Below are 21,382 nucleotides of genomic sequence, written 5' to 3'. Positions count from 1 at the left end.
GACCTAAGACAGCAATGATCTAGACTGTATACAAATGGACATTTTAAAGCATCTACAGGCTGAAGAATAACATTTAAAATTCTAGTTTCTTATATCATCATCTTAAGAAGAAAGTTCTCAAACATCAACACCACTTAACCATACAAGCCTGGCCAACTATGAATATAGCACAAGGACACAAGATTGTTAAGAATGATGAATGAAGAATGAAAACAGTGGGCACACCAGTAAGCATTAAATATTCAGAAAGGGCAAAAATATTTATCTGATATTTTAGTGTATAAAAAGGAACAAGGTTCTCAACTGGAATGTTATTTGCTACTAGAGCATTTTTGGAAAATCTGAGAGCATCAGGAACATCTGCTTTGAAGATCTGTAGAATGAATGGAGGAGAAGAAAGATGGCGCCTGCTAACCACTCTCTTGCACCAACAACTGCTGATGCGTTTTCCGTGCAGATTCAGAGAGGAGAGCTGGGTCAAAGGAAACATGCCCTGGGCTGCAGGGGTGTAGGGTTTTGTGATAACTACGTAAAACTAGAATATGTGTTTAATTGCCCCAAACAAAATCAGACCCAGGAGAAATACCTAGAATAGGTTTTAAAGCAGCCAACAGTCTAAATATTTCTTTCAGCAGGCAGCATCAGGTTGATTTTTAAGTGGGAGTTTTTGTGATAAGCTGTGACAGTATACAACTCCTCCAACTACAAAGGAAACTAAATCCTAAAATTAACTAAGCTAAACTGAATTCTGACTTTGTAATCAATGAGGCCAACCTCCATGAGACTGTGCACTGAGCATTTATTCACACCCTTCACTTGGTCACTTCCTGCACACTGTATGATACAATCTAAACCTCCAGTGAGTAAATTTAACAAAAACAGGTTTGAATATGTGGCAGAAGTTTACACAGTTTCATAGCCACAAATATAAGTCTTACTGTTTCAGGAAGTATTAATAATGACACAGAAAACCATGCAAAGCAAACGACTATTTTCTTCTCTACCAGGCACGTGATGGGTAAGCAATGGATGGGGATTCTTGTTATTTTTCAGTTTTTCCTATGATGGCAACAAGACTGTGAAATATCTAGAGGGCAACTCCCAGACTCTGGAAGATGATCAACTAACACATTCTATTTGTCCAAACCAAATAGAGCGATTGGTATTAATTTTTCGTTAAAATTTTCATCTAAAAACCGTCCCCTTCTCATTAAATGTTTAAAATACTTATTACATTCTTTAAGTTGAGGCAATGTGGTATTTGGGAAGACTGCAAGATTCTGGAGGACACAGATCTAAATATAAATCTCTGCCACGTCTTAACTTGTTTTTAAACAAATTACTTAAATCTTTAGTTTTCTTAGGCTCAGTTTTTCTTCTATACAAAACAGGATAGCTGCCTAATGATAGATGTGTGAGAACTAACCATACCAATGAAACACAATGACTGAAAACACTACCAGGCATTGACTGGATAGATGTTCAGTACATACTTCTTTGTGATTGAATTCCATCTGAAAGCTAATTTTATTTCTTAGAAATCAGTCTCAAGATGGAAATGACTAACAAAGCAAGATTTCATATGCTGAACTCTCCTCCACAGGCAACTTCTCAGAATGAGACTGCCAGATATAAAGAGTATGGGGAATAAACAAGACCAGGAATGATTATCTAGAACACAGGTTCAAGGTCATGCATGCAGAAACCTAAATCACCACCAGGTGGCAGAATACCACAGACTTGGACTTGCTGCTGCTCAAGATGTACAGCCCAGAAATGTCGGGAGATAACGAAGTTGTCTGAAGTTTCAAATATACTGATTTTATTTAATACAATTAAAAAGATCAATATGTTAATATGTACATGCTTTTTATCACAGAAAAATAAATCCAGTCTTCTTTTAAGAGCCAATAATACTCACACCTGTGATCTTTTAAGATTTTTTGATGTGGACCATTATTAAGTCTTCGCTGAATCTGTTACAATATTGCTTCTGTTTCACCTTTTGGGTTTTGGCCCCAAAACATGTTCTCTGGCCAAGGATCAAGCCCACACATCCTGCACTGGGGGTGAAGTCTTTACCACTGACCACCAGGGAATGCCTTATCTGTGATACCTTAAGTGTCCCCAAACAGGTTTCTTTTGTTTCTGTCCACAAATATTTTACCATCATATAGTTTATTTGTCTTCCTTTTATGCAAAAAGCTATTACATGTCAGACTATGGTCTCTAAAAACCACCTCCTACTGGAAGGAATCCAGTTCCTTGGAGAAACGGCTGATTCCAAGTCTGGGATGAGAAATGTAAGGGCTGCACGAGACCAGGGCAGGAAGGCTGCCACAGCCTCTGGGGTTAGGGTTATGTCAAAGGACCCAGGAGCCAACTGAAGAGGCTCCCCCAGGCCAAAGATGGGGTTATTTGAGCCTCAACGTAGGTAATAAATACAAAAGATCATAGCATATCAAGTATATTTAAATCCAAGAGTTTATATAATGATAAGAAGACCCAAACCAAAAAAACCCTCACTTGTCAGTTTTGGATGTTAGAAGGAAAACCATTTATTTTTTAAAGCAGTCAATAAAGGGAGAGAATGGTGTATTCATCCTGCCTCTCTGATAAAAACTGTATCTGTGAATAGCAAGACACTTGACAGAAAGATTCACTCTATAGCACAATTCCAGCTAATAAATGAAGGGATGATAGAAACACAGTGTTGTTCTTTTCTAACTCCTAATGAAATATCTAGGTGATAACCATCAATGATAGCAAACACTCCCCAAAGAAAACCAGACATGACGTGCCTTCTGATGGAAGCAGACAACTCATTCTCCCTGTAGTGTCATCCTGATGCCTCTTCTTTGTGTCACCTTTATATCCAGCTCCCAATTTACAGCAAGCATACCCTAACCCAGTAAAGAATTAGCAAAACCCAGACTATGAAACGGAGAAGGCAGTGGCACCCCACTCCACTACTCTTGCCTGGAAAATCCCATGGACGGAAGAGCCTGGTGGGCTGCAGTCCATGGGGTCGCTAGGGGTCGGACACGACTGAGCGACTTCCCTTTCACTTTTCACTTTCATGCATTGGAGAGGGAAATGGCAACCCACTCCAGTGTTCTTGCCTGGAGAATCCCAGGGATGGGGGAGCCTGGTGGGCTGCTATCTATGGGGTCGCACAGAGTCGGACACGACTGAAGCGACTTAGCAGCAGCAGCAGCAGCAGCAGACTATGAGACCACGCAAGATGACAACCCAGTTTGTACAATAAGCAAAGCGTAAGATGAGAGAGAAGGTGCAAGCACACACAGGAGGCAGCAAGCACAAGGGCCAGAGACTGAAGAGTAAAACATAAAACAGACCAGAGACACATCAACCGAGACAACCTAGGAAAATGATTATTTCACAATGTTAAAAAAGTATTAATTTTGGATTATGGTATATCCTGGCTAGGCTGGGTTTTTTTAAAGTTTTCTTTTTCTGGAGACACATATTAAACTATTGATGAAATACGATGCCTGGGATGCTTCAAAATAATCCAGGGGCAGGGGACAGTGGAGAAGCAGCGTGTATACACGAACAAAACAAGATTGACCAGGAGCTGATGGCTGCCGAGGGAGGATGAATGGGGGTCACTAACACTCTCCTCACTACTTTTCTGTATGTTTGATCTCTTTCATAAACAAATCATACTACATTTTAACTGTTATTTTTCTTTTTAAGTTATCCAGTGACAGAAATCCACTTTCCGAGGAAGACAGGATTCTCGTATGCTGCTTCACTGACGGTACCTTTCACACACTCCTCTTTCACAGTGTGGCATGTCTGGCCCATCTCTTTGCAGTGCGCTATTACAGATGGAGTCAGCAAGGCTATGTTTCCATCTTTGATAACTGTATCACCTCACAGGGAACATTCTGAAACCATGTACTACTGCTGAATGAGACGAGGACTCACCATGCACACGAGCCTGTTCTCCTGGGTCTCCTTATCTAAGGAGGCATCCACAGACTCGTCCCCTCCGGCAATCCTCTCCCCGACGTCACCACTGAGGCGCATCACCTCCACGTGCAGCCGGCCGGCCACCTACAGCGGTGAAAGCAAAAGAAGATCCTTTCTCTGCATTTCATCCCTTCATCTGTTTTAGAGTCAAGTGGAGGGCAGCTCAACAATGTAACAGGCTGTAATGGTGACCCTTCCTCCAAGTATTTGGAATAACCACTGTCAAGCGGTATGCGAACACAGGCATTGAAAATACATACAGATAGCGCTTGTTCTTATTGATGGGAAATTGTTAATGACAGTTTACTGTCACCACCCTGTTTTCCTGAACTGCTCTCTGCAGGACATAGGCACGAGGAGAAAACTAACCTCTCCTTTCTGGTTGATGATCGGCACGGCATACTGTAACTTCACATCATAGAAGAGGGACTCCAGGAAGACGTTGGCCACCCCGATGAGACTGTGATTTTCCTGCTCGTCATAGAATGGATCTGCACGCCTGAAGTAAGACCGTATCACCTTTGAGGAGATTTGAAACATACAACTTCAGAAAATCACTTAAAAAAGAATTCAACCCATTACTTTTTGACACAGTCTAATAACTTAGATGAAGTATAGCCCTGTGTTACACACACAGGCATACACGCACACAAACACACACACACACTTTCTCGTTCCCACTTAGAATGATGGTCAGCACCCTTCATCCATGAGACAGCAATACCAATAACACCTCATTACTTCATCATTTCTTTTCCCGTATGAGGAAGCCTTGCCGTGAAAATAAGAGAAAACATACACTGACTGAAAAACACAGCAGAATGAATGAAACCAGTCTTCATGTCTCATTCACATCTATTCTGCTTGTTCCCACCAAGACATTAGACATGATGCTGTTAATGAGAGGTGACCTCTTTACAGGAGTGTGGTTTGTGTTTTGTTATTTGTTGGTAATACGGTTTCACTTCTAAGCTGAAACAGGAGAGGAGTACAAAAGAAAGTAAGAAAAAAATGCCACCTAACTATAAGAAGTCATCTTTATTGATGAACACTTTTACAAAACAAGAGGCTAAGGAAATGAACAGCTCTATGGGGCACCAGGACCAGAAGCACTGAAAATATATGAATAATTCATATTTCTATTTTAAACAGGTATACGCTCATGGCTGACCTGAATGAGCAAGCCTACAGTTTGAGGGGAGAGTTCTAGAATTCAGATCTATAGCACCTACTTTAGGATCAAATCGTGTTCAAAAAATGTTCCTAATTGTATGAATATTAAGGCACCACGGATTTCACTTAAAAATACAGATGTTGTAGGTTTATTATTTGCAAGGTTAAATGTGCTGAGAAATGGGAAAAGAGATAAGACAGTCTGTCCTGAATAAATCATGGGACTCAAAAATGCATAATATGAACAGAAGCCAGAAAGAACACAGAGGATTCTACTAGAAATCCAGACAGCACCAATGAGGAGAAAACAGAAGAGGATGCCAAAAAAATAGGTTATTAAACTTCTCGACTGGCTAAATAATTTACAGGATTAAAATAAATATTTTATTTATAAAACTGTATTTTGGAAAACTGAACAGTTCTTCCTTCAAATGGATAAGACTCATTGCTGCATGGTTCCTTCTGTGATGATCAGCTCAGTAATTTTTGTCAAATCACCTACCGGGGTGTCTTCTTCACATTCCTTCCACTCCTGATAAAGGTCTCTCATATCCAGTAACCTGTTGTCCAGTTTTTCCAAAGACCAGATCTGCTTCCCTTTTCCTTTTCTTCTCACCTGGATGGCAGGTTCACTAAGGAGAGAGCCTCGCTGTGAAGACAGTGAGAATGACTTTGTGAAACACAGAGACAGTGGCACAACGTGGGCATCACCCCTGACATTCTACTAATACACCCACCAGTCAAACGTCACCAGCTGAAACGGAAACCGTGTCGTTCTTTAATCTGTTCAGTGCGAAACTTTCTAGAAATCTTACAAGCTGAGTATAATCCTTTCTATCTAACTGCAGTCAAAATTTAAGAATAAATATAAACTTAAACCCCAGAAAAGTAGACCACGTTTAATGGAAAGTCAAAAATGTCTTAACTGGGGGACTTCCCTGGTGGTCCGGTGGTTAGGACTCTGTGCTTCCACTGAGGGGACATGAGTTCGATCCCTGGTGGAGGAACCAAGACCCCTCACTCCATGAGGTGTGGCCAAAAACACAAGTGTCTTAATTGGACCATCATATGACCAAAGAGAACCAGTGGGGAGGAAGAGGGTCCTAAGCAGTGAATGAGAAGGGGAAGCTTCCTGGAAGGGGATGGTTAAGAATCTTTTTCTTTCAAAGGTTTGAATGACAATTGTTTTGAATGGCTAGTATCTTAATGCAGTAGCAAACACAAGTGATTAAAAGAGTAAATTGTGAAAAGTATCCTGTTTACTCATCTGGAGGCAACAGATGATACCAACTTCCAAATACACATAGTTTGGATTTATTATTAAGAAGTTAAAGGGCTTCCCTGGCAGCTCAGTGGTAAAGAATCCACCTCAAGTGCAGGAGAGACGGGTTTGATCTCTGATTTGGGAAGACCCCACGTGTCATGGAGCAGCTAAGCCCGTGCCCCACAACTAAAGAAGCCACTGCAGTGAGAAGCCCTCATGTTGCAACCAGAGAGCAGTCTCAGCTCACTGCAACCCAAGAAAAGCTGTGCAGCAATGAAGACCCAGCACAGCCAAAAATAAATGAACAAACAAAAAATACTTTAAAAACACAATGAAAAAGTACAGAACCAGCTAGAGATGCTGGTTGTATACAATATTGTGAATATACTACATGACACTGAATTGTTCCCTTTAAAATATTAACTTTATGCTATGTGAATGTCATCTCAGAAAAAAAGAAATAGTACTCCCTGAATTTTCCCAGCTTAGAAAAGCAACATGCTTTTTAAAAAATATAATATGGTTTTACTACTTTTTAAAATATTAATTAATTTCTTTGGCTGTACTGGGTCTTTGTTGTGGTATGACAGACCTTTAGTTGTTGCATGTGGGATCTAGTTCCCTGACCAAGATTTGAACCCTGGGCCTTCTGCATTGGGAGCATGGAATCTTAGCCACCAGACCACCAGGGTAGTTCCAACAATTTGCTTTTATGTAGGAAAAAAATTTAAACTTTTGGAAATCACAGAGCAGAAAGTAAAAATGCCTCTGTATATCTCCCCCAGAGAGATGGACCTAACAGATCTCTAAATCAATCAAGATTTATTAGAATTTTTAAAAAACTGTCCTGTCTGCTTAGAACTTTAGAGAATTTTGAAAGGCACCCAATGTTGCCTTAACATCTGGCCTATTATTAGTGAAAATACTAAAGAAACAGAATTTACATAATGAAGAAAGGATTTTAGAACTGTGAAGTTCAAGAGTTACCAAACTCTCACATACGGTAAAGGCCCTTCTACCTTATATTCAGCCAGCTAGGGAATGAATATCTGAATACAAAATCCCACCTAATCCACAAAAAATTATGTACTAACATGATCGAGAACTATAAAAGAAACCCATTAAGAAAGAAAACAACTGAATGGCACGGAGAGGCGGTTTTGCTGGAAGGACTGATACTGAAGCTGAAACTCCAATACTCTGGCCACCTGATGCGAAGAATCAACTCATTAGAAAAGACCCTGATGCTGGGAAAGATTGAAGGTGGAAGGACAAGGGGACGACAGAAGATGAGATGGTTGGATGGCATCACCAACGCGATGGACATGAGTGTGAGTAGGCTCCGGGAGTTGGTGACAGACAGGGAAGCCTGGCATGCTGCAGTCCACAGGGTCGCAAAGAGTCAGACATGACTGAGCGACTGAACTGAACTTCCCCCACACTTTTATTAGACTTCTTACATTATACAAAAAAAAACCTTTGTGACCTTGAATATTTACATGAAACAACTAGTGAACAGTTTTGCCATGCCATCTATTGACAAGTAGAAGATAACATTCTATAGGTAAAATGAACACTTAACTTGAGCAGGGTAGGAAAGGATGGCAGAGGAGCAGAAGGAAGGGAAGAACAACAGAATCTGCCTGCTAAGGCAGCAGACCTGAGTTCAACCTCTGGGCTGAGAAGATCCTCTGGAGAAGGAAATGGCAACCCATGCCAGTATTCTGGCCTGAGAAATCCCATGGACAGAGGAGCCTGGTGGGCTACAGTTCATGGGGTCGGAAAGAGTCAGACATGACTTGGTGACTCCACAACACTATAAAAAAAAACAAAATCCGTGACCTTGGATACTCACATGGAACAACTAGTGAACATTTTTTCCATGTCATCTATTGACAAGTAGAAGATAACATTCTATTGGTAAAGTGTGAAGGTCAAAGTGTTAGTCGCTCAGTCGCATCCAACTCTTTGTGACCCCATGGATTGGGCTGGAGCCCACCAGGCTCCTCTGTCCTTGGAATTCTCCAGGCAAGAATACTGAAGTGGGTTGCCATTTCCTTCTCTGGGGGATCTTCCCGACTCAGGGATCAAACCAGTATCTCTTGTGTCTCTTGCATTGGCAGGCGGGTTCTTTTACCACTGAGCCATGTGGGAAGCCCCTCTTATATAGGTAAAATGAACTCTTAACTTAGGTGGGGTAGGAAAGGATAGCAGAGGAGCAGAATGAAGGGAAGAACCACTTGGGGAATATTTACCAGGAAAGACTTCTCGGAAATAATTTAAACAAACTTGAAAACAGGAGTTAAGTAAAAGAAATTGCTACTGGGAATTCCCTGGTGGTCCAGTGGTTGAGAATTTTCCTTCCAAGTCAGGGAGCATAGATTCAATCCCTGGTCAGGGAACTAAGATCCTACATGTCCCAGGACAACTAAGTCCCCATGTCACAACTAGAAAGACCCGCCCACCACAACAAAGACCCAGCGCAGCCAAAATTTAAAAGAAAAAAAAAAGAAGTTGGTAGAGCTGGGGATGGGGGTGGAAGAGGATGTTTCTAGTGGATAAAACCATTTATGCACAAAGAGAATTATATGGAAGTAATTCTGTTCAAGAGAGGCAGACAGGTCCCAATGACCCCGACTGTGGAGGACATGGGCGGGGATGAGGGCAAACTCCCCGCTCCCAGTGTTTAAATAACACTGGTAAAACAGGAAGCTGTTTTATACAATGGTATCTTTGGTCGTTTCATTAACAGCAACCTCACCTTCCTGTTGGCATCGAGGCTGGAGGCTGGAATCTGGAGGGTTACTTTATATTCTGTTCGTTTATCCAGTTCTTCCGCGATGTAACTAGCTTCTCTCACCAGCAGGTTGGCTTTCACAATTTGTTCCCTCAGCCTCATCAGGCTGTTATTCAGTGTTGCTTCTCTTTAAAATAAAAAGGGGAGGGGATAACCATTAGAGCAGCACATGGAAATATTATATGGCACATAAAACATGAATGCCAAACTGCAAATCAAGCTTTATGACTGTCTTTTGCACACAGGGACTATATCAGCGGCACTGCCCTGTGCATGCACCTGAATGTGGGCTACGTTACAAGTGCTGGCACACCCTCCTGTGGGAGGCTGGCCAGAGGCTAGGGCTTGGCAAACCTGACTGTGTATACAAATCACCTGGGAATCTTGAGAAACTGAAGATTTTGACTCAGTATATCTGGGGTCCCTGCTGTGCATACTCAGTCCCTGAGTCGAGTCCAACTCTTTGCAACCTCATGGACTGCAGCCCATCATGCTCCTCTGTCCATGTGATTTCCCAGGCAAGAATACTAGAGTGGGTTGCTATTTTCTTCTCCAGGGGATCTTCCCGACCCACAGATCAAACCCATGTTTCCTACATTGGTAGGTGGGTTGTTTATTGCTGACCCACCTGGAAAGCCTATATCTGGGGTGGGAGACCTGAAATGCTACATTTCTGTCAATCTCCAGGTGACAGAGACGCTGCCTGTCTGTGGACCAAACCCTGAAGAGCAGGAGGTTAGTTAAGTCCACTCTGTAACCATGGCGAAGACATTTAGCGCAATGCTCATCAGCCCATATAAAGATCAAACTTGCAATCGGAATCTTACTGGCACCATGCTTTACCTACCTGATATACCACCTCTCTTTTTTTCCTTTTTTAAAATACCATCTACCCACGCCTCAGAACCTAAAGTATAATACAACAATAAAGTATAACTTCTGAGTACACACACTGGTTTATTCAAATCCAAAAGCTATTTATACCCACTGAAAATGGGGCGGCACCTAAGAGGGGTGGCTTTAAATACATCAATATAAATGGATAATTCCCCCTTTTTATCCCCCCAAAATGGGGGCAAAAAAGACAAGGCCAAGTGGTTCTTAGCTGTAACACTTACAGTATAATTCATGTTTAAATTAAGGTCTAGATTTTTCCCCTTTGTACATTACACAGGTGGGTTAAAGGTGACGGGTAGCAAGGGCCCTACCATCCACCTACCTCTCTTCCGTCCACTGCCGCAGTCGCTGCTGAGCGCTGGGGGAGTGGAAAGAGAACCTGTCTGAACTACGACAGTTCTGTTTCTCAGGGGACAGCCGTCTCCGGAGCTGCTCCAGCTCATGTTCATACATGAGCCTCTGGCGCTCCAACGCAGACCGTTTCTCCTCCTCATGCTGTTGTTCCAGGCTGTTCAGTATTGACTGCATGGGATCTAAACAAGGCAGTTTTTTTAAAGCAAATAAAAGGGTAACTGCACAACACAATAGACATCAAATGCTGCTCTATATTGTTGTCACCCTAATTAATACTGAGTTTTTTTTAATTATTTTTTTAAATTGGAGTATAATTGTTTTACAATGTTGTGTTAGTTTCTGCTGTACAACAATGTGAATCAGCCATAAGCATACATATATCCCCTCCCTCTTGAGCCTCGCTCGAAACTGGGTCATTTGTAGAGATGTGGATGAACCCAGAGTCTGTCATAAAGAGTGAGGTCAGTCAGAAAGAGAAAAACAAATAACGTAAGATTCTTAAAGACAGTTTAGCTTTCCTTACTCCAGGTATTAACCGTATTATCTATTCCGTCAGATACTTGCTAAACTATCTTCTGTATAGAAAAAGCAGGTCTACTGTATGGTCTACACATAACCAAAGACAGAGTCAATGCTCCAGAAATCCACTACAATAATAAGCCAGGGACACTCAAGTCTCAAACGTGAGAAATTCTACCAATGAGAACAGTTTGAAGTGACTTATATATCAAGGCAGAAAGAATAAGTTTTTATAAGTATAATACACTTAGGCCAAAGCCACAAAAGAATTGAGTACAGAGGAACAACATGAAGATGTCATTTTGCTAATGTTTAAAAAGTGTCCAATGTAAATATCTCTAACCAGTCCAGCAACTTTGAAAAAATTCTAAAAAGCAAAACAGGTCTGCTCACCATTACTGCCCAGTGCCTTCATGGTCACCTCCATCTGGGCGTACTCATAATTGAAGTTGATCTCACTGGACACCTCACTGGACGAATCTCCGTCAACATCCAGCTGCTCAGAACTGGTGTCATTCTTCATGGATATGTCTTGTTCCTCATCGTCTCGATCTGCTTTCTTTTTCTTTTTAGGCAAATTAAGTCTTAAGAGGAAAAAAGAATATTATCTTTTAAAGAAAGATATGCATTTATTCATTCCAGTCATTAAATAGTGGCATTTGCTAGATGCCAAGGGGATACTATAAATAGAATGCAATTGCTCAGTTGGTAATGAATCCGCTTGCAATGTGGGAGACCTGGGTTCAATCCCTGGGTTGGGAAGATCCCCTGGAGAAGTAAACCACTACCCACTCCAATATTCTGATCTGGAGAATTCCATTGCCTGTATAGTCCATAGGGTCACAGAGTCAGACCCGACTGACTGACTTTCACTTTTCACTGCACTCAGAAGTTTATATTCCAGTAGTAGAAATAAAACACACAGACACATGTGCCAATAAAAAAAGTAAAAAAGCTAGCTTAAACTGCCACATTCAAAAAACGAAGATCACAGCATCCATTCCCATCACTTCACGGCAAATAGAAGGGGAAAAAGTGGAAACAGTGACAGATCTTATGTTCTTGGGCTCCAAAATCACTATGGATGGTGACTGCAGCCATGAAAATAAAAGATGCTTGCTCCCTGGAAGAAAAGCTATGACAGACCGAGACAGCATATTAAAAAGCAGAGATATCACTTTGCCGACAACAGTCCATATAGTCAAAGCTATGGTTTTCCCAGAAGTCGTGTACGGATGCAAAAGTTGGACCGTAAAGAAGGCTGAACGATGAAGAACTGATGCTTTTGTACTTTGGTGCTGGAGAAGACTCTTGAGAATCCCTTGGACTGCAAGGAGATCAAACCAGTCTATCCTAAAGGAAATCAGTCCTGAATATTCATTGGAAGGACTGATGCTGAAGCTCCAATACTTTGGTAACCTGATGTGAAGAGCCAACTCACTGGAAAAAGACCCTGATGCTGGAAAAGATTGAAGGCAAATGGAGAAGGGGGCGACAGAGGATGAGATGGTTAGACAGCATCACCAACTCAATGGACATGAATCTGAGCAAACTCCAGGAGACAGTGGAGGACAGAGGAGCCTGGTGTGCTGTAGCCTATGGGGTCACAGAATCAGAAACAACTTAGCGACTGAACAACAGCCTCACACTGGAATAGGAGAGGAAGGGATGAAAGAATAGGAACTCATCTGAGCTGAGCCTTAAGGGGTGAAGAGAAAGCAGGGCATTAGCACAGAGGCAAAATGGAAACCCTCATAACCTCTGGAGAAATGATAAATAAAACACAAAATCTGGACAGCAAAAGCTGTGAGAGATAATGGTAGAAAAAAATCAACCGAATCCAAACTGTGAAGGCTCTGTACACTAAGCCAAGCAATCTATGCTTGATTTAATTTGAGAAGAAAAACATGAACATTTTCCACACACTTTGTAGCCCTCTACTCTCTCAGAAATAATCACAACAGCAGCTGGCCCACAGCAAAGGATCGAGTCAGCTTGATATGTGAAACACAAGTGCAGTGACAGGAAGGGGAACAGACCAAGACTTAAATTTTATACTCTATCCAGCCCGCTGGTCCTCACCAACACAACAGCAGTTTTGTATGGGAAAAGATGTCCAGTCCCAGCTCAGACACTTTCTCAGCCTCCCTTGCAGCTGAGAGGCAAATTCTAGTACGTGAGGGGTCAGAGGAAGGTCACTGGGGACTTCAGGGAGACTCTTGCTTCTTCTGCTCAGGATAGTCAGGGCTAGTCCCGCCACCCCTCAACCTTGCCTTCTTCGGGGTGTCTGAGTGCTGCTTTGCTGTTCGGAGGGGCATGGTCATCTTTAGACCACAGGGAAGAGGCAAGACAATGACAAGACTTCTGCCATGACTCTTTCGAGAGCCTGAGCCCACACCAATAACCATCCTCCTTGGGAGTTTCTGTTTTGTCAGAGAAAGGAACTGTTTAACCCAGAGTCAAATCCACCATTAAATGCAGCTGAGAGCATTCCTAAATAAAACACGAGCCTCCTTTCATAGACAAGGAAACTAAAACCACTACTTTTCAAAAAAGTATATATATGCATGTCAGAAAAATAATAATGAATTCTTATGCCAGATGGCAAAACAATCATCTTCCATTGGGAAACAAAATAAAAAAATATGTAATTCAATCAGCATTTCTCCTGCATGCACTGTTCATGTGTCCCTCAGGCTCAAGGCCGTACAGGGAACAAGCATGTGTATACTCAATAAATATCAACACATATGTGTGCACAAAACAATACATAATATTTATGGCATTAAGTGTACTTTTTAATGTACACTCCTCCATTACAGAGCACCTCCCCCTTTAAGAGCGTGACCGTCGTACCTGAAGAAGTGGTTGTTTCCCCACAATATCCTGTCCCCGTGGTGCAGCTGAATAGGACTGGACACAGAGGAGCCATTTACAAATGTTCTGTGGAGAGAAGAGGCCAAACGCGTGAACAATGATTATCATACCCTCTCCTTCAATTTCTCCAATACAGAAAAAGCAAAATAACCAATTCCCCCCCAAAAAAACGCCCTTGGCGAATTATTTTTTTTATTTCCTTCTTTACCTAAAATGCCTATGGTACCAAGTGTTTTAGATTATTAACCTCTATTTTTCAAAGTTCTAAATTTGTTATATAGCATATTAAGGAGTAAATATGGAACCATTGCAGCTAATGGTACAAAGACAGTGGCAGGGTACACGACAACTAGAACAAGCGTGTCCAATCTACACTGAAAAAGCCAATCAACCAACTAAACTCAGAACTATCTACAGTAGCAGTAATAAGAAATGAAATTTGTTCAATTCTTAACTTCCTATAGCACAGAAAAATGTCCAACCTATCAATATCGAAGAGTTATAAGGTCCACTTGACTGCTCACCCTGACAATGGAGTTCCAACACAAGAAATGGTGGGTAGAAGATAATTAAGGAAAAACTTCAGAGGGGTGGGAACTGAATAGAAAATCACGCATACCATTATCAGGCTGATATTACTGGAATATCTCTGTCATCACGTCTCTCCCACTGAATGACTCATCTGCTTAGAAGATAAAGGTCTTTAACTTGACGTTAAAGGCCCTGCAAAAGGAAACCCTCTTAATCTCCTTCTTTCCCTGTTTCAGTGAATATTCAACTCCACAAAAATCAAAAAGTGGGGGAGAGTGTTGTGCTCTGTCCACTAAACAATGATTTTCCTTTCCTCCAAAGCGAGGATTGTCCCAGTTCTATAACCGGAAAGAGGGCTCCTGTTCCTCTTCATCCCCCTGAGTCTCAACTCAGTTTGATTCCTTGCAAGGCTCAGTTTGATTTCTCCAAAGCCCAGTTTGATTTCTACTTCCTCAGTCACTCCAGCCTATATTACCTTAACCTCTTTAAATTCCTAAAGCACCCACCTGGCTTTGTACAGACAGTTATTTTTAACATATATGCACAGACACAGAACCTTACTCTGCATCTAGACTCCACTTATCATGTGGGCTTTTAACAACTCTTGAAACATTTTTTGATTTTCTGCTGTGCTGGGTCTTCGTTGCTGTGAGGGCTTTCTCTAGTTGTGGTGAGCAAGGACTACTCTTTGTTGTGTGAGTGGGCTTCTCATTGGGGTGGTTTCTCTTGTTGTGGAGCGCAGGCTCCAGAGTGAGGGCTTCAGTAGTTGTGGCACAGGGGCTCAGTAGTTGCATCTCCCAGACTCTAGAGCACAGGCTCAGTAGTTGTGGCACACGGGCTCAGCTGCCACGTGGCATGTGGAATCTTCCCAGACCAGGGGTCGAACCTGTGTCTCCTGCATTGGCAGGTGGAGTCTTTACCACTGAGCTACCAGGAAAGCTCCATGTGGGCTTTAAACACTAAAAGTAATTGGTCTCTATGTTCCTATAGTCTGATTTATTCAAAGCATGAGCTCAAAAATTAGAGTCATGACAAGAGGGGACCTATTAAAATTAGCAGATTTGAGCCTGTATGACACAAATTCCTTAAATACAGTGAGGAGTTTCATTAACGGCAAACACATATACAGGCTTATTTTCTAAAGCTCCAGCAGTTAATAAATAAAAGCCTGACTATAATAACAGTTCTCAAAGTGTGGTCTGCAGGAGGTCCCAAAGATCACATTTATTTGTGTAACAACACTAACCTGCCATTTTTCACTGTGTTGACATTTGCGTTGGCAAAGAATAAAACTATTGGTGTTTTTGCACAAATCAAGGCAATGGCACCAAACACTTATTAGTAGTCACTGGATTATTCACTGCTGTGCACTTACAATTTTTAAAAACGTTTCACTTGAAAAGGTCCTTGATGAAGGAGTAAAAAGCAACTGTACTCCAATAAAATTTTTTTAAAAAGTAAAAATAAATTTATGAAAAGAAAATTTCAAAATTACTGCTTTTGGTAAATCTTGACCCTTGGGTAGTACACAACTTCTTCAAACATTCGAGGTGACAACATGAGAGGCGTACAAAGCGCTGTGCTGAAGCATAACCAAGTGTGACAACTGTCTTGAGCAAAGACACACACAAAGTGGTTTTCTGGCACATTTTCTTGCAAATGAACAAAGGCAGCCTGTCACTTTGACCAAAGTAATTGACAGTATTTGTTGTCGAGCTTTCAAGTGAAAATTAGAGTTTCAGGAAATTTATGTTGATGTCCTCCAACCAAAGACCACCAGGAACATTCCCGTAGCTGAGCCAGTTAGGTTTATCACTTATACCAAGGGAGAAGACACCACAGGAAGCCTGGGGGTGTCAGCAAGGGGAGTATGGGGACGGGGTGGGTGTGGATTGCTACAAGGAATGGGCTTCAGCTGGACAACCTAGGTGATGGCCTAAGGAGGTGAGAGTCCTGTATATATTGGATGCTGTCGGAGAGCAAGACTAATTCTATGATTGGGTTTGTCAAAAATCTTATTCATAGAGGGGAGACGAGGATGAAGTTGTAATTGGTAGAGAAACAGCCACTCACATCAGCTGAGAGAAGGTGTCTGGTATTTTGGGTGTGGCACAGTGACCATGGGCTTCCCAGGTAGCGCTAGTGATAAAGAATCTGCCTGCCGATGCAAGAAGATGCGAGTTCAATCCCTGGGTCAGAAAGATACCCTGGAGGAAGAAATGGCAACCTGCTCTAGTATTCTTGCCTGGAAAATTCTATGAACAGAGGAACCTGGAGAAATACAGTCCATGGGGTCGCAAAGAGAGACATGACTGAGTGAGCACATACAGTGACCTTGGTTTTTGTCTCTGCTGAGACAAAATTATTATATGACCTGTTTCATCTTATTTTGTCACAGCCTCAGAGTAACCTTCCCCGGGGTTGGTGTCTGTGAGATTATTTAACGGGAGAATAGCATGCCTGAGCCGAGCCAGGTTACGCTCTTTTTTTCTTCCTCATTTGCATCCTTCACCATGAGCTTGATAGCTTCCAAACATTTAAAGATTTTATGGTTGAAATCAGCGATTATATTATTTTTTTATATGATGATGAATCAGTATTCAGAAGATTACTATATCAATTAACCATCACTTGTAACAGTTATATAGGCAGTTACACAACAGGACAATAAGTCTTAAAGCTGAAGGAGACAAACTGATAAATACTTAGTATAATGCTATGCCTTTTCATTACTTATTGAGCTCTTGTATTATTAGTCTGGTGCGTGTGTGTATGTGTGTGCTCAATAGTGTTTGACTCTTTGCAACCCCATGGACTATAGCCCACCAGGCTCCTCTGTCCATGGAATTTTTCAGGCAAGAATACTGGAGTAGGTTGCCATTTCCTCCTCTAATATCAGTCTGACGTTACGTGCCAAGGATAGAAAACCAAAACAGAAAGGTCCTCATCCTCAAAGGACCCCAGGCCCATGCGGTAACAGAGGCTAGCAGCCCACAAGAACACAGCATGAAGTGCTAACATAACAGGAAGCACAGAATGCACTAGGAATATGCACTGGGGGGCCCTTGTTTTAGACTCAAGTAGATACTGTCAGAGCTTAACCTTAAAGGTCAAACAGGAGTTAGCTGGCAGGAGGAACGGCAGATGCAGAGGAAGAGGAGATGAACAGGAGGGGCGTAAAGGACTTTGTATCAGGAAGAGCCAAAAGCCATCTGGCTGTACGCAGCATGGACCAGCAAGAAGATCAGGCTGCTGGCAGGGATTCCAATCAGGATTTGATTGGGGGGCAGGGAGGAATTCCCTGATGGTCTAACGGTTAGGACTCTGCACTTCCACTTCCTGGGGCCTCGGTTTGACCCCTAGTCGGGAAATCAGGATACCACAAGTCATGCACAGCATGGTAAAAAATAAAAAAAAAAAAAAAGATCTGATGGAGGCCTTATTTAAATAAGGTGACGTTAGTACGTACAGAGAGGAAGGACGGGTTTAAGCGATATTAAAAAGTTAACCTAGAGTCTGTTACACAGAGTGAAGTATGTCAGAAAAACAAATACTGCACATTAACACACATTTATGGAATCTAGAAAAATGGTTCTGATGAACCTATTTGCAGGGCAGCAATGGAGACACAGACAGAGAACAGACTTGTGGACACAGCGTGGGAAGAAGGTGGGACAAACTGAGAGAGTAGCATTGAAACATATACATTATCATGTGTAAAATATATAGCCAGTGGGAAGCTGCTGTATAACACAGGGAGCTCAGCTCCATGGTCTGTGACAACCAAGAGGGGTGGTTGGGGTAGGGAGGGTGCGGGCAGAAAGCTCAAGAAGGAGTGTATATATGTATACTTATGGCTGATTCACATTGTTGTATGGCAGAAACCAACATAACATTGTAAAGCAATTTTTCTCCAATTATAAATAAATGTGAAAAAAGAAAAAAAAGTTAACTATTAAGGACTTGGTAACTAAGTTATCTTCATTAAGTGAACGTAAAAGCCAAAAACAAGGTCAAATGACCTTATACCACCCTCAGTTAGTGTACTTTCTTCCTCTTAAAAACTACTGAGACATTAACACTAATTAAAGTAGATTACCTGGTGTTCTTTTGAGGAGTCAGCATAACCTGGCCTTCTTGTGTGATGTCTATGATACAATGTTCAGGAAGAATTCCCATGCCACACAGTTGGATATCTTGGGAATTTGCTGAACCTATCAGTGTATGTTCCTATAAAAGAATCAAATTCACTGATTAACACTGCGTTCTTGCACGTACACAAACTGAAATTGTCTACTCTCAGCTCTAGTATATTACCTTATACTCTCAGCTTTCTACCCATGACCTTAGCTAAAAGATCTTTAAAGCAAATGAAATAGTAGGGGGAATTCCTGGCTTTCTCTTAAATTCATTATACAAGTTGTATTTCCTTATAAGGAATAAGGCATTGAATTGAGCTATATAATTTTTAAACCTAAAAACTACAAGTTTATATTAATGGCTATACTATATTCTTTATTTTCCATTGCAATCTTGATTCAAAATATTCTATCCTACTTCAAAGCCTGAACCATGTGTCAATTCAGTTCAGTTCAGTTGCTCAGTTGTGTCTGACTCTTTGCAACCCCTTGGACTACAGCACGCCAGGCTTCCTTGTCCATCACCAACTTCTGGAGCTTGCTCAGATTCATGTCCATTGAGTCAGTGATGCTGAAGCTGAAGCTCCATTACTTTGACCACCTCACGTGAAGAACTGATTCACTGGAAAAGACCCTGATGCTGGGAAAGATTGAAGGCAGAAGGGGATGACAGAGGATGTGTCAATGACGTACCAAAAATATGGATCTGAAAACTACAGTTACCCAAGTTGAACATCACCTACCTGGTCTCAATCAAGAAGAATCAACAAAGATAAAGAGCTATTCAAATACAAGGAGTTTTGAATTATTTTGTAAATCGCGTGGTTTCCCAAAACCTCATAAAAGATACGGCAGATGGCAGATGCATTCTTCTTACCATATACCCTCAACTTCTCAATTCTCTAAGCACCAATCACCAGGGTCACTTTTTAGCAAGTAACTGAAAAAAAAACAGACATAAAAATCGAGCCCCCTCTTCTGTGCTTCAACTTTTGACTGCACTTAAATGTTGATATGACTGGGATCTGTCCCTAAGCCCACTCCTCCTATACACCTAGATCAAGGGTCAGACATGAAATATTTTAGGCTCTGTGAGTCAAACACAGTTACTCAATTCTGCACCACAGTGTGAAAGCAGCCAGATAATACACAAAAGCACATGTATGGCTACTTCCCAGCAAAACTTGACTTATGAACACTGAAATCTGAACTTCATACAATTTTCACATGTCCAAAATATTATGACTCTATTGATTTTTTTCCCCAACCATTTAAAAAATGCAAACACTACTCTTGGCTCCTGAGCCATATGAAAACAAGCAGGGAGCAAGATTTAACCCATGGAAGTTAAGTTGCTAACCATTGGCCACAATGATATCATCCAGTCCAACAGGCTTTAAATATATATCAATGTTTCTACCTATCTATCTAAAATCACCAACCAGGAACTACAGACTTTAGTTCCACCATTTTCCCCCCTCCACCACCTCTGTCCTAGTCGCAGTCACCATTATTTCTTGCCCACTTGGTACAATCAGGATGTCTAACGAAATTTCAAAGTTAAAGGGCCAAAGCAGAACTTTTGCTTCCACCCCTCCCCACCCCATTGAGTCTATTCCCTTCCCCAATACCAATGGCACCACCACCACCCAGCTGCTCAAGTGAAAAAGCTCAGATGCTACCCTGCAGTCTTCTGTCTTACCAGCCTACTTCCAGCCCCAAGTCAATCACAAAATCGTCTCAGACTCTCCCTCTGACATGTATCAAGACTCAGCTCACTTCCCACCTCCATTATCACATCCTAGTCTCTTGGGTGAATATTGTGTTGTTGTTGTTGAGTCACTAAGTTGTATCTAACTCTTGGCCACATGGATGGTAGCCTGCCAGGCTTCTCTATCCATGGGACTTCCCAGGCAAGAATACTGGAGTTGGTTGACATTTCCTTCTCCAGGGGATCTTCTGGACTCAGGGATGAAACCTGGGTCTCCTGCACTGGCAGGCAGATTCTTTGCTGCTGAGCCACCAGGGAAGCCCAAGTGAATATAAGAGCCTTCTATTGTTTCTCCACTGCTTTCCCACCCCACCCCACCTACTTCCACCGTCAAGAGCTGATCACATGATCCCCCTACTGAGAAACATCTAGTGGCTTCCCTTTGAACTTCTAGGAAGTTCAAATTCTTACCCAGGCTTACAAACCTTCTGTGATCTGGCCCCTGGCTACTACTTCTACCCCAGCTCCCAGCACTCTGCCTCTCCTGGAGCATGATCCACGCACACAGGCCTTTCATCCATTCTTTGAGTACATTGACCGCTTCCTCTGCCTGAAGAGTTCCTCCCCTGATCGTGATATTGGTCGTTTCTGATCACTTCTACCTCAGCTTTTAAGGGCACATCCTCAGAGAGGTGTATACTGAACTGACAATGAGAAAGAACCACCGTCTTACTCTCATGCCTGAATTCCTTACAGAGCACTGACTGTAGGTTTACTGTCCATGTCCATAGCTAGCATGGAAACTCAGAGAGCAAAGGGCAGCCTGTCCTGCAACCTACCGCCTCACCACTGCATTCCAAGCATGTAACACAAGCCTGCTACACTGAGCCATTAAGTACAAACAAAAGAAAGATAAATGAACAACCATTTCCCTTAGCATTCCCCTCGGATTCAGAGGAAGGTGATTCTCTCCTCTCCTTTGTCCACAAGCCCTCTAATTACATTCTTGGTTCCAATTCTTCGCATCTCTTCTGGGATCTCAGTCTAATAAGAAGGCCTCTTCCCTTCATTATTTTCACTTTCCCTCTTCTGGGGGTTTCTTCTCTCAAGTGCGCTGCATT

At 42.0% G+C, this 21,382-nt stretch overlaps 1 protein-coding gene across 5 annotated transcripts in view; it reads right to left on the bottom strand.

Annotated features, from left to right (window-relative positions):
* KIF13B (kinesin family member 13B) overlaps positions 1 to 21,382 on the bottom strand; it is a 211,488-nt gene that overhangs the window by 76,707 nt on the left and 113,399 nt on the right. For all 5 annotated transcript variants that reach the window (XM_081496112.1, XM_081496072.1, XM_081496092.1 and 2 more), the window contains 8 exons: positions 18,511 to 18,641; positions 13,860 to 13,946; positions 11,397 to 11,587; positions 10,453 to 10,663; positions 9,198 to 9,360; positions 5,675 to 5,821; positions 4,369 to 4,518; positions 3,955 to 4,083 (listed from right to left, as the gene is read on the bottom strand). In XM_081496112.1, the coding sequence (XP_081352238.1) occupies positions 3,955 to 4,083; positions 4,369 to 4,518; positions 5,675 to 5,821; positions 9,198 to 9,360; positions 10,453 to 10,663; positions 11,397 to 11,587; positions 13,860 to 13,946; positions 18,511 to 18,641 (1,209 nt within the window). The remainder of the gene's footprint in view (positions 1 to 3,954; positions 4,084 to 4,368; positions 4,519 to 5,674; positions 5,822 to 9,197; positions 9,361 to 10,452; positions 10,664 to 11,396; positions 11,588 to 13,859; positions 13,947 to 18,510; positions 18,642 to 21,382) is intronic.

The sequence above is a fragment of the Giraffa tippelskirchi genome, chromosome 1 (assembly GCF_054371585.1).
Source record: "Giraffa tippelskirchi isolate mGirTip1 chromosome 1, T2T-mGirTip1v1.2.pri, whole genome shotgun sequence".
Classification (NCBI taxonomy): Eukaryota; Metazoa; Chordata; class Mammalia; order Artiodactyla; family Giraffidae; genus Giraffa; species Giraffa tippelskirchi.
This window is presented reverse-complemented; position numbering and strand designations above follow the sequence as displayed.